The sequence below is a fragment of the Siphateles boraxobius genome, unplaced genomic scaffold (genome assembly GCF_051911475.1).
Source record: "Siphateles boraxobius isolate OS27281-9 unplaced genomic scaffold, OSU_SipBor_1 22, whole genome shotgun sequence".
NCBI classification, from domain to species: Eukaryota; Metazoa; Chordata; class Actinopteri; order Cypriniformes; family Leuciscidae; genus Siphateles; species Siphateles boraxobius.
Genome location: NW_027508833.1, coordinates 26,489,330 through 26,501,660, shown reverse-complemented (window position 1 = coordinate 26,501,660; position 12,331 = coordinate 26,489,330). Strand labels below are relative to the sequence as shown.

General features: G+C 37.9%; 1 protein-coding gene across 34 annotated transcripts in view; it reads left to right on the top strand.

Annotated features, from left to right (window-relative positions):
* ank3a (ankyrin 3a) overlaps window positions 1-12,331 on the top strand; it is a 132,542-nt gene that overhangs the window by 43,402 nt on the left and 76,809 nt on the right. For 23 of the 34 annotated variants that reach the window (XM_077239359.1, XM_077239363.1, XM_077239361.1 and 20 more), the window contains 4 exons: window positions 8,015-8,116; window positions 9,064-9,162; window positions 9,504-9,602; window positions 11,599-11,697. In XM_077239359.1, the coding sequence (XP_077095474.1) occupies window positions 8,015-8,116; window positions 9,064-9,162; window positions 9,504-9,602; window positions 11,599-11,697 (399 nt within the window). Of the gene's footprint in view, window positions 1-2,628; window positions 3,071-7,662; window positions 7,866-8,014; window positions 8,117-9,063; window positions 9,163-9,503; window positions 9,603-11,598; window positions 11,698-12,331 lie in introns of those variants that run through there. The other 11 variants (XM_077239360.1, XM_077239355.1, XM_077239352.1 and 8 more) reach the window with 6 other exon arrangements.

Genomic DNA, 12,331 nt, shown 5'->3' with positions numbered 1-12,331 from the left:
GACCTATATTTCACATCAAATTAATGCATTAATAGAACGGTAATCGTCACAGGTTTCGTCAGTCCAGTCTATCTATTTAATGGCTTGAAACCATAAAAGTCTGCATTTAGCTTCAAAGGGCGTCTTTGACTGTAGTATGCTGTAAAAATGAAGACCTTTTTTTTTGCATTCCGATTCTGGCATCCAAAGACATTTTTTCTCTCATTCCGTGGATCTTGCCCGTTTTCCTCCACTTGTTACCACTGTTTTTCCGCCACCATAATGCGCACGTAGATGTGCTCCCAAATGGTCTATTTTTCTTTTTGATTTAAGATTACGGTGATTTGTTTGGAATAACTTGCTCTGATTAATCATCCACAATACGACCTGTACCATACATTAGGGAAGTAAATAGGGTCAATCAATAGGTTTTGATTTCATGTTTACTTTAACATTTTGCCATTTCAAATGTAACAAAGATGTGTTTGTTTATCTGTTTCAGTTACTTAGAGTCAGTAGTATTGAATCTCTCCACTAGGGTCCAGTGTGAGTCTGGATATCAGGCACATTCTGGTGATGTCATAATTTCTGATGTTTCTTAGCAGTCACTTTGTGTTTAGCGCTGGTCACCTCATTTCCTCTGAGTCTGACATAGACCTTTCCCTGCCATGCCTCTGCTTTACATGTAAGAAGACTGCTGTAGACGGGCATTAAATTTCACATTTTCAGCAAACGCAGTGTCACAAACAACATCATCACTAATAACAAACATACATCCAGACACAGTACTGACAGTCTTACACATCCCTCACTTACAAACTGAGTGAAAATACACACTTAAATACTGTATTGCTACATCTAGTCTGTGTTGGCATTTCGTCATGTTATCGTCATTTCGCAAAGCTCATTTATCTTTTTAGAATGTATAATGATGCCCTATTTCTGAAAGCATGGAAATCCTCCAGTGCCCATGGGTTTAAAGCAGGTGTAGCCCTTGTGAATACCTCTGTGTCTGACTATATTTGAGAGAGAGAATGATGACTCTCATACACTCTCCGTGATTGGCTGATGAGGTGGAGGTCATTGAGGGAAACCATCACCACGGTTACAGAACATCTTGAGCTCCTTCAGATCACATTCTTTTTACCCTCCTCCTCTGTTGCCATAGCAACGCCACCATCCCAGAACGAGGAGACCTGTGATGCACCCCAAAGCATCATGGGATGCCTCTCTGCATAATCAAAGTGTGTGTGTGTGTGTGTGTGTGTGTGTGTGTGTGTGTGTGTTCAAGTGCATGTCTACTTTATGTCTACATGTTTTACAGAGAGAATTCCATGAAACATGAAACAACAGCGTACATAAATAATCACAGCAAAACATTTTTTTTGCAGATGTGGTGTGTAACAGGAGTATTTGAGGGGTTTACAGAAGTAGTTATTAAATGTCCACAAAGCCTTTCAAAAGCATGTCCATGTTTCACACCCAAAATCAAATGAAAAGAACAAGAAATATTTTTTTTTTGCATAACATGATGTATGTTTTTAGTACTATTAAGATTTTTAGTTTTCAGACTATACATCTAATTTTCATTTCTCTAATGCAAAAACATTTTATTATATTATAAATATGAATAGATCACTAAAATATTATAAATTTGATAAAAGCAGTAATACTGTGAAATATTATTACAATTTAAAATAACACTCTTCTATTTGAGGATATTTTAAATTGTATATTTGTTTTAATTCTGTATATTTTAATTAAATAAATATAATTTTTAAATTAATACTATTATTTAAATTTGCATTTAAAATATACATACATCATTGGAGCATTTCTTATACATTAATTTATGCTATTTCTTATTACAATTTTTAATTATCATTGAGAATGTTTTTATGAGATTCACCTTTAAAAAAAAAGTTTGTTGTTGTTAAAATAATTCACTACTATTTTTAAATATATTAAAACTCTCTTGATGTAAGCTTTACAATTTGTATGCTTAAATCTCAGTAATGAACAAATGCAAGAGTAAAATAATGTTTTGTTGTAAATATCAAATTGTCAATGGCGGTTAGCTCTCCATATGCTCACACAGTATGTGTCTGTCTAACACACAGCTCTAGGCCACTCCCCTTTTCCATAAACACATACTGATAATACATGGAAAATAACAAACACCCAACGGTACATTCAACAGAACAGTATATTCAAACAGACACTAAGATACACACAGTGCAAGCACAGTATGTAAACAACACAGTCTGTGTCACTGTATAATGTGTGACACGCTTCATCCCTTTGTCAGAGGTACAGCTGGGGTGCGTGTTTACATGATGGTGCGGTGGCCCTAATACTGGGGGGAAATGCCCCCTAATCCTTTTTTAAGCTGCACCATGAACCCAGCATTCAGCCTAATAAAGCGAACCCCAGCAGTCCTAAACACACACGCTCTTTTTATTCAAAAAGGGAGTAGATAAGCATTCAGACAATACAAACCAAGCACATGAGGGTTTGCAGGCAGGGGGAGACTGCAGAATGGAGGGAAAGGGAGTCTGCCATAGTCCTATTTGCAAATGCATTGGAATCAGCTGCTATATTTGGACCCCCTAACACCTCATATCACTATTCAAAAGACCCCCACCCTCTGTGTTCTGTGTGTATGACAGAAAAAGATAGAGAGAGAATCAGAGAGGTAGTGGGAAAGCACATAAAACATTATATTTTTGTCCATGTTGAATGAAGATTGTAGCTGGTGCCCATTGGATAAATAGAAAGAGAGAGATCGTTTTGGACAGGATTGTGAAAGGAGAAGGAGACGCTGAAGGAGAGTTCAAAAGAGAAAGGAAGAACTGAGAAGGTTGGATTCAAAGTGACTGTAGTACCGGAGAGCTCTGTATCCTTGAATCCGTACTCACACACACGTCAGGTGGAAGTGTGTCTTTGAGCATCCTGCTGCCAGGGCATTTTTTACACGTCACATGACTGAATGGCACCTTGCTGGCCGCAGAGCTAAAGAAGTAAGTGATCGGGTTTCTGTGGGACTGCAGGAAAAATGGCGGTGGAAGAGGCTGCTGACTATTTTTCCTCCGTAAGTACTCTACAAATATGACTGGGAATGGTTGGGAAGTGTGTGTTGTTTTTAAATAGGTCTGTTGGGAATGGTTGGGAAAAATGTACGATTTGTTGGTTGGGGATGCTTGGGTCATTGTGTAAGAGACCCTGAAATGCTCTTGCTCTTTATCTGCTACACCTTGAGTCAGATTTTTTTTTTTTTTCAAAATTGTATTATTATTTTTATTAATATATTTCTCGAATACATGATATATTTGGCACCTTTGGTCATTTTAAACTCTCTGCTAGACCCTCTGCAGTTTAAATGGCGCAAAGTCTGCTCTATTGGTCTTGCTGGGCTCAGATTTCCAGATTTTGTTTGCAGAATCCTGCAGTGCTAAATGTCCTCCTCACAGATATAAGAGAATAACTGTTTGTTTGGAGAGTGGTTCTGTTGTCTATTGAGTTGTATCACATGCAAAAATAATATCTGGTTCATGTTTGTTAGTGTTAGAGCCGACATTCATGTTGGTCAGGCGCTCTAACTCTACCTTTGCTCTAGTGCTTTTTTACTGACCTTGATGCGTGTTTGCATGCATGGTAATATAAGCACAGAGTGATTGCTGTGCTCACTACTGTTCTATACCACTTTATCTATGTCATTTACCTAACAAAGCTAGTACATTCATGGCTGAATGATTCTACCTCTTTAAGCTGTTGTGACTGTGGGTCTTCAGTTTTATTGTGATGCTGAGGTTGGAAAGACATTGCAGTCCTGGATTTGGATCTATCTATCTATCTTTCTGTCTCTCTGTCTGTCTATCTATCTATCTATCTGGCCACCGACAGAATCTCAATCTACTTTAGCAGTAATAAATAGTGATAGATTATGTCAAATATTTAACTCTTTAAGTTACTATTTCTTCCCTTTTAAGAGTCCACATGAGTTGCTGTGTGCATGCAATGATAGTTTTTTATTGTGTTTTAGTTTCTTTTTCTTTTTTTAAAACAAAGTAGTAGCCCAGCAAACAAATTTAGGTTCTGGGAACGTTCTGGGAACGTTAGTTTTTGGTTCCCAGAACGTTCCTAGAACTTTCCCTTAACGTTAGGGGAACGTTCCCGGAACGTTTTCCTTACGTTATAAAAATGGAACCTAAAAATAACCTACATGGAACGTTCCTATAACGTTCTTGTTTGGTTCCCAAAAAAATAACCTCATGGGACCATTCGGGAACGTTAGGGGAACGTTCTAAGATTTTTGATATTGACTGTTATTTGTTATCAGCCATAATATGAAAATTATTACTAACTTGGTATCGGCCAGAGTTTCTAAATCTGTACTTATAACGGTGCTTCTGTACTTATAAACTTATAGTATATGGTGAATATCTAGATTTTAAATTAAGAACAATGGATATGAATCAGACACCAGTTGGTTTTAGGTATGTTTTAAAAATGGTTGAAGTGTGAATCAAAACGGAGGAGGGATTTTAAAACTATACAATACCGAACAGCTTCACTTGTGGCCATTATGCCCGACTCAGATGGTCTAAACTGACCAACATCATGGCAAAACCAACCACAACTGGTCCAATCCAACTGTAAATCACAACATGTTTTGCATTGTTTGACTGTAGCTGCGTATGATGATGCTGATGTTGTCTGTTCAAAGGACAGGCATGTGTGTGATTGTGTGTGTGTGTGTGTGTGTGTGTGTGTAGTCACCCTGTCTGCAGCCACACTGACGGTTAGCTTTGTTTTTTGCCAATCATGCAGTATTCGAGCTCACTGCTTATCTAGGAACTGAAGAGACACTGGGACAGAGAGGCAGAGACTGGGGTATTATTGGGTCAACTATTTAAATGCGCTCTTTCTCTTATTCTTATATGAACAACAGCTGTACGGAACTTAACATCATTTTAATCAGCTATGACCTTTTCTCTTCTTTCCTCATGTCTTCCTTTCAGTCCAGTATCTCTGATGTTTTAATAACAGCTGTACCCTAGATAATGTCTTATGTAAGATGTGTCTTGGTCACTGGGTGTGTGTGTTTGTGTGTCCGAAACTGTGTGTATGAGGTAGCACAGAGCGTTTGCACTGTACCATGTGTGTACTGTACATGGATAAAGTGTTCACAGGATTTCCCACAATGAAATATTGATGCTTACTATTTTAAAACAGAGAGGCCTTTCATATTGAGATGAATTATACAACGGGAGCATTTATAATGATTCAGAGCTCGACACTTGACACACAGGTTGATAACACCAGTGTCACAGGGAAATATTTATATACTTTAAAGTTTGGTGTTGGGGGAAGTATATCAAAAAACTGATCTTTGGTTAAGTCCTCCATGTCTGTGCAGTACATTACACTATAAACACCAAGAAACAGTAACATAAACCTGTAAATATAAAGAATGTTTTTTTAGCATTTACAGAAAACTACTTGTAAGACATGGCACCAGTTTTTCAAAGCGTAATCTTTACACAATGCCAATTAATGACGTTTGTGTGTGTGTCTGTGTGTGTGTGTGTGTGTGTGTGTGTGTGTGTGTGTGTGTGTGTGTGTGTGTGTGTGTGTGTGTGTGTGTGTGTGTGTGTGTGTGTGTGTGTGTGTGTGTGTGTGTGTGAACAGTAGGACAGGACTTTTTTTGAGTTTGCATTCAGTCATACATTTTTAGCTAGTTTCTCACAACCTTCCACAAAAACGTTTTACATACTGAGAAAATATTTATCTTCTGTGGTGACTGAAGTATGTATGGTTTTGTGTAATACTAAAGTGATACAAAAGAAGAAAGGATATGTTCTGATAGAGATAAATGTCTGAATGCAGTGGAAATTACCAAGGTGGAGTAAATAGTGCGTTTACGTTATGTGTGTTAAGGTTATATAAAGTTTAGAGTCAAATGTTTTATTGGTGTTCTGTGATGCTACTTTGTAGGTTGTATATGAATGTTTACATGTTTGTGCATTGTGTGAATGGTTTAAGATAGACTATGTTGTGTACTGTTAATTTTCCAGTGTGTCCTTTATTGTAATGCAACAGACTTAAGCACTGGTTAGCAGGTTCGGCATTAGTTTATGCTTTAATGTCTAAAGTTTAGGGGCACTAACACTATTACTGATATTTCTGTATTTTTGATCAAATAAAAGCAGCTTTGGTGAGCATAAAAGAAAAAAAACATGAATCAAAAACAAGAAAAAAGTCTTACGACCCCTAATGTTTGAACTTGTCACTGAGCAGGTTTTTTATCCAAAGCTTTTATTAAACTTATAGTACGGAGAATCCCATCAGAGTAATGAAGGGTTAAGACTCTTGCTCAAGGTCACTTTGATAACAGGACAGGAGGTCCTTCCTATTCAATGGCAACCCGTTCCTTTGTTTGACCCCAAAACACAATATTAGAAAGTCAGATTTTATCCAATAGCACTCACCATTATAGACACCAGCACTCACATTATGTTCTTTGTGACTATATATATATAAGTGGGTGTGGATGGGTGTTATTTTCCCAGACAGAATCCTCCAGGGAAGGAGTTATGGGTGACAAGCTGGAAAAACTCATTAACTCAGAGATAAGAGGGGAAATCATAAAAAAGAGCGCCACACACATAAAATGTCCTTTCTCTCACAGTCTTTTTTTATTGTGTATGTGTGGGGCAGAATTTGTTTACCGTAAGCATTACCCTCTGAGCAAAGGCATTTCTTGCATGTGATTTTAATCCATCATTTTATACCGCACAGACTGTAAGTGTCTTATGATACAAGCACACACACACACATTCTGGAAATGGAGGTTCTCCCAGCAGAATAGGTCGAATAAATGACTAGCTAATGAGCTTAGAGTTCATTATGAACTGTGAATCTCACAAAAGAACACCGTTACAAAAACACATCTGTCATTTTCTATGCAATATGTTGAGAGTTTTTGTCATTAGATGAATGTGCATAAATGATCATTTATCTCTGTGATATGCCAGCTTGGCCTCATCTTGTTAAACTCATATGAGTTACTTTTGGAAAGTAATGTTTCTTCCCAGACCTTCTTGCCAACACACACACACACACACACACACACACACACACACACACACACACACACACACACACACACACACACACACACACACACACACACACACACACACACACACACACACACACACACACACACACACACACACACACACACACACACACACACACATTGATGATAGATATGGGGAGGAGTTTGTCCTGGGTTTAGTTAGAACTAAATATAGCCGTTCATTTAGAGGAATTCCCCATGTGAGTGTGTATTTGAGATAAGCCTGTATAAAAAGAATGCGTGCTTATGTGTGAGTGAGGTAAACTCTACTGAAATTTTGCTGTGTGTCCTCTTCTGTCAACAGCAGTGTCCCTGAATCAAACTGAGGCTGACAAAAGAAGACACATTCACGAGGCACACGCATGCAAACACATCCTATTTTCTCGCCAAATCATGCACTCTTCCTCATATACGGCTGAGAAGAGAAAACTAATTCTGAGTGAGAGACTGAAAGATCAGAGGGAGAGTGGGCAGAAACCTGTGTCAGAATAATAGCTGTTATTTAGTGTTCCGTATCCGTTGATGAGAGACCAGGGCTGTTTTTGGCTGGATTTTCAACTGGAACGCTGGGATATCAGCTCAGCATTTGACTGCCAATGGTTCTAGGTGTTCGGTGAAACTTTGATCCTCTGTCACTCTACAATCGTAGCTTCTCTGTAGGACGTTGACTTGTAAACAAAAACTTATGTTACCCTGGATGTGTGTTTGTGGAGACAAATGGCACTGAGTAAAGATGGCGTTGGTATGAATTCTTTTTAATTCATTGCATTTCAATGAGCTGAAAGCTGTAAATATGTTTGGTTTGTTCATTTGACCTCAGTTGCCCTGAATTTGACCTTTAACCCTGTCTACAGAATAATAAACTTCTGCATTTTCTCCCATTACTTGCAGCCGGACAGCAATGCCAGTTACCTGCGGGCAGCGAGGGCAGGGAACCTTGAGAAAGTCCTTGACTACCTGAAGACTGGTGTCGAAATCAACATCTGTAATCAGGTATGAATTATTTCTGTTTCTATATGACAGGATGTAACAATATCGTTATCATGACTAAGAATGATGATAGTAAATTGTCAAATTTCCAGTGTGACAAAATCTAATTTCCATAAGTTGCTACTGTAGTTGTACTGTACATTTTTACTGTTAGAATTACACAGATGGTGTTCTTTATGTCTATATGACGTAGATAGTTTTGAACATTTTTATTTTATTTTTTGGGAAGAAATTAATATTTTTATTCAGCAAGGATGCATTAAATTGATAAAGTGTTAAGCAGTGTAGACACTAATAATGTTACAAAAGATTTCTGTTTCAAATAAATGCTGTTCTTTCATAAAATAATCCTGAAGATAATGTACAATATCACAGTTTCCACAAAAATATTAAGAAGCACAAATGTTTTCAACATTGATAATAATAAATGTTTATTGGTTCATGTGACTGAAGACTGGAGTAAATGCAATATTTTTCAATACTACTGTTTTTACTGAATTTTTTTCAAATAAGTGCAGCCTTGGTTAGCATAAGTGACTTCTTTCAAAAAGATCTTACCGACCCAAATTTTTGAACGGTAGTTTAATTTATGCTGCTGCCATTTTTAGGATGTGCTGATATTAAGGATTTGAAAACCAGAAAGCTTTATGGATTTTTAGGATTTGTGAATCAGAGAAATCAGTCTTTCTTAATCCCTCACAAAATTTTGCTTAGAGATCACTTAAGGAAAATGTCACAACTTGATCTATATATATATATATATATATATATATACAGTATATATAAATAGATATATAGATGTGTATATAGATATAGATAGATGCACAGAAGTGCATGAATATGACATGTGGGTGTATATTTCCATGCTGGTCCAGGCTGGTTTGTATTGTTATGCTGCTTGTAACCATAACCATCTTGTTCACTAGGAAAACTTGCATTGTGTGTTTCAGAATGGGTTGAATGCATTGCACCTGGCATCCAAAGAGGGGCATGTGGAGGTGGTGGCCGAGCTGCTCAAACTGGGTGCCGACGTAGATGCAGCAACCAAGGTCAATTTGACACACACACACACACAGCTTGAGGAGATGTTTGTATCTGTGTTTGATATCACATGGTGTTCTCTGCGCTTGTGAGCATGTTCACACTGGGTATAAAAAGCCTCTAGTGCTGCATTCACTCTGCAGGAATGAAGTGTGTGTGTGGAGGTAATTTACAGGCCAGCGGAAACAACACCTCTCTGGCAAAGGGGACGGAATGGTGGTGGTGGGATTCCAGTGGGACAAAACACCCCTTTGGATGGGGTGACACAAACAGGTGGTAGAGGATTAATCATGATATGCCACTCATTCTCTCTCGCTGTTGTTTCTGTATCTATTCTAATCTAATCCAGAAAGGAAACACGGCGCTGCACATCGCCTCCCTGGCGGGACAGACGGATGTGGTGAGAGAGCTAGTGACCAATGGGGCCAGCGTCAATGCACAGAGCCAGGTACACACTTCATACTCCACAAACACACTTTTAAGTCTTTCCCTGCCATTGATGGTATTTTTTTCTCATTTGTGAGATAATGCTTCTATTGACGAAATTATCTGGCTTTCAGTGTTATACAGTAGGGGGCGCTGTTATGTGTCTTCTGAAAGAGTACAGAACAGCCGGATCAAAACACAGGCGAAAAAGAAGCAGAAACAAGCCATAAAGTATTTTAAAAAACTTCAAAAACTCTTTATGAACCTTAAATAAATAAATAAATAAATACATAAAGCTAGAATTAAATTATTTGTTTTGTTTGAAAGCTTAGTTTTTTCTTTTGATATATGAACATATTCATACAGCAAAATATTCTGGGGGCCATGAAATTTTTGTGAAAATGATCAAAAATGCTGGCGATGGATGGCAACTTTAAAAAATAAAAAAATAAATCTAGCAGGGAATGCATATGTACATGTACTGTACGCACCATTTAGTTGGATCAACCAGCTTTTCTGCAAGGCAGCGCGCATACTCTCTCAATCTGCTATTTTAGATGACCAGTCTATAAACACTCAAATATATATACACACACACACACACACACACACACACACACACACACACACACACACACACACACACACACACACACACACACACACACACACACACACACACACACACACACACACACACACATACACACACACACACACACACACACACACACACACACACACACACACTGCTTTGAACTTAAACTCAGTAAGTTATGAAGGCCACATACAATACTGGTGTAGCAGTAACAACAGGATTTCCGTCTCTGAGCTCAACACAGTAAATACAGATGTAAACACTCGTAAAAATATTCTGCAATTTTGTACCATTTTTTTTTTATAAATGCTACAGTCAAGAATTTTTGTGCCAAATAAATTCAAGTTTTTTTTTATGACAGTTGTTTTACCCTCTCTCTGACCTTTAGAATGAACATGTTTTGCGGGGAAGTATGTCTACATGGTAGATTGAAATCTTTTTTGTAAAAGAAGCAAGGAAATTCCATTGTTTCCAAATTCACATATTCATTTTATTTTGAATCCAGTCCTATTAGAATTATACATATATGCATAAAATGGCGTGAAATTAATTTTGAACTCAAAGCAAAAGTGCTAAGACATAGAATGGGTAAAACATGATGATGAAGGCAGATTGTGTCTGTGTCCCTGCTTGATGCTCCATCATCACAAAGTATTGCTCTCTCTTTACCTGCACTGTCAGCATCTCTGTGTTGCCATGGGAACAGGGTCATTAAGGTTAAGGCAGGGGTTGTAATGGGTGTCTGTCCTATCTGGCGAAATCTGTGTGCTGATTTAAAAAATGGCAGGTTGCCATGGTAATCTGTATGTCTAGTCCAGGGATGGCCAACTCCGGTACTCAAGGGCCACTGTCCTGCAAAGTTTAGCTCCAACCCTAATTAAACACACCTGAACAAGCTAATCAATGTTTTCAGGATTACTAAAAAAATAATTTTTGTCAGGGTTGGAGCTAAACTCTGCAGGACAGTGGCCCTCGAGGACCGGAGTTACCCATCCCTGGTCTAGTTACAATATCAAGATACTGCTTATGAAGAAATTTCAAGATAAAAATGTTCACTTCTGATTGATTTTTCTTCGCCGAGAGGAGGGGGTGGTTTGCTCAACAGAGTGTAGCTGGGGTAAACAGCGTGTCTATGAAACAATTATTTTTTTTGCATTTCAATTCGAGTCTCAGATCTGCTTTTGATGGGTTAAAATATTTGTTGTTTCAGTTCATATATATTACAGGGCACATCACATTGGTCTAAAAATTAACGTCAAGGTCATTTTTTAAATGGCAGCTTGAAATATAGGTTTTGCAATAGTAAAACTAAGATAAAGAACGGGAAAAGGGAAAAGAGTGAGAAAAAAGGGAGAAAAATACTGACTGACTAATGATTCAAATGTACTGTATATATAACATTAATGTAATGTTTTTTCAGAATGGCTTTACCCCACTATACATGGCCGCACAGGAAAACCATTTGGATGTGGTGCGCTACCTCCTGGAGAACAACTCCAGCCAGAGCATTGCTACAGAGGTTTGTGTGTGTGTGTGTGTGTGTGTGTGTGTGTGTGTGTGTGTGTGTGTGTGTGTGTGTGTGTGTGTGTGTGTGTGTGTGTGTGTGTGTGTGTGTGTGTTTGTGTTTGAGTGTTTTTGTGGGTGTGTAAGTGGGTGTGTAAGTCTTTTATTGATTAATTGAGGTGAGCCTGGGTGACCTTGAGTTGTAAGTGCTTTCTACTTGCCTCAGTCCTCCTCCCCACATCTCTTTTTCTCATACACAGAATATATATATAAACACACGCACAAACCCATTTCCAGAAAAGTTGGGACATTTTGGAAAATGCAATAAAATCAAGATTCTGGGATTTGTTAATTCTCTTGAACCTTTATTTAACTGACAAATGAACAAAGAAAATATTTTCCGATGTTTTCACTGACCAACTGAAAATGTACAGTATGGCCCATCATGAAAAGGAGAATCAGACAACGACGACCATTGACTGTTTAGCAGATGTCTTATATCAGGTGAGATTGGGTAAAAATTCCACTTGTAAAACAATTAGTATCCTCAATTCCCAAATGATTAAAAAGTGTAATTAAAAGGAAAGGTGATGTGACACATTGGTAAACATGCCTTTGTCCCAACTTTTTTGGAGCTTTGTTGCAGCCAT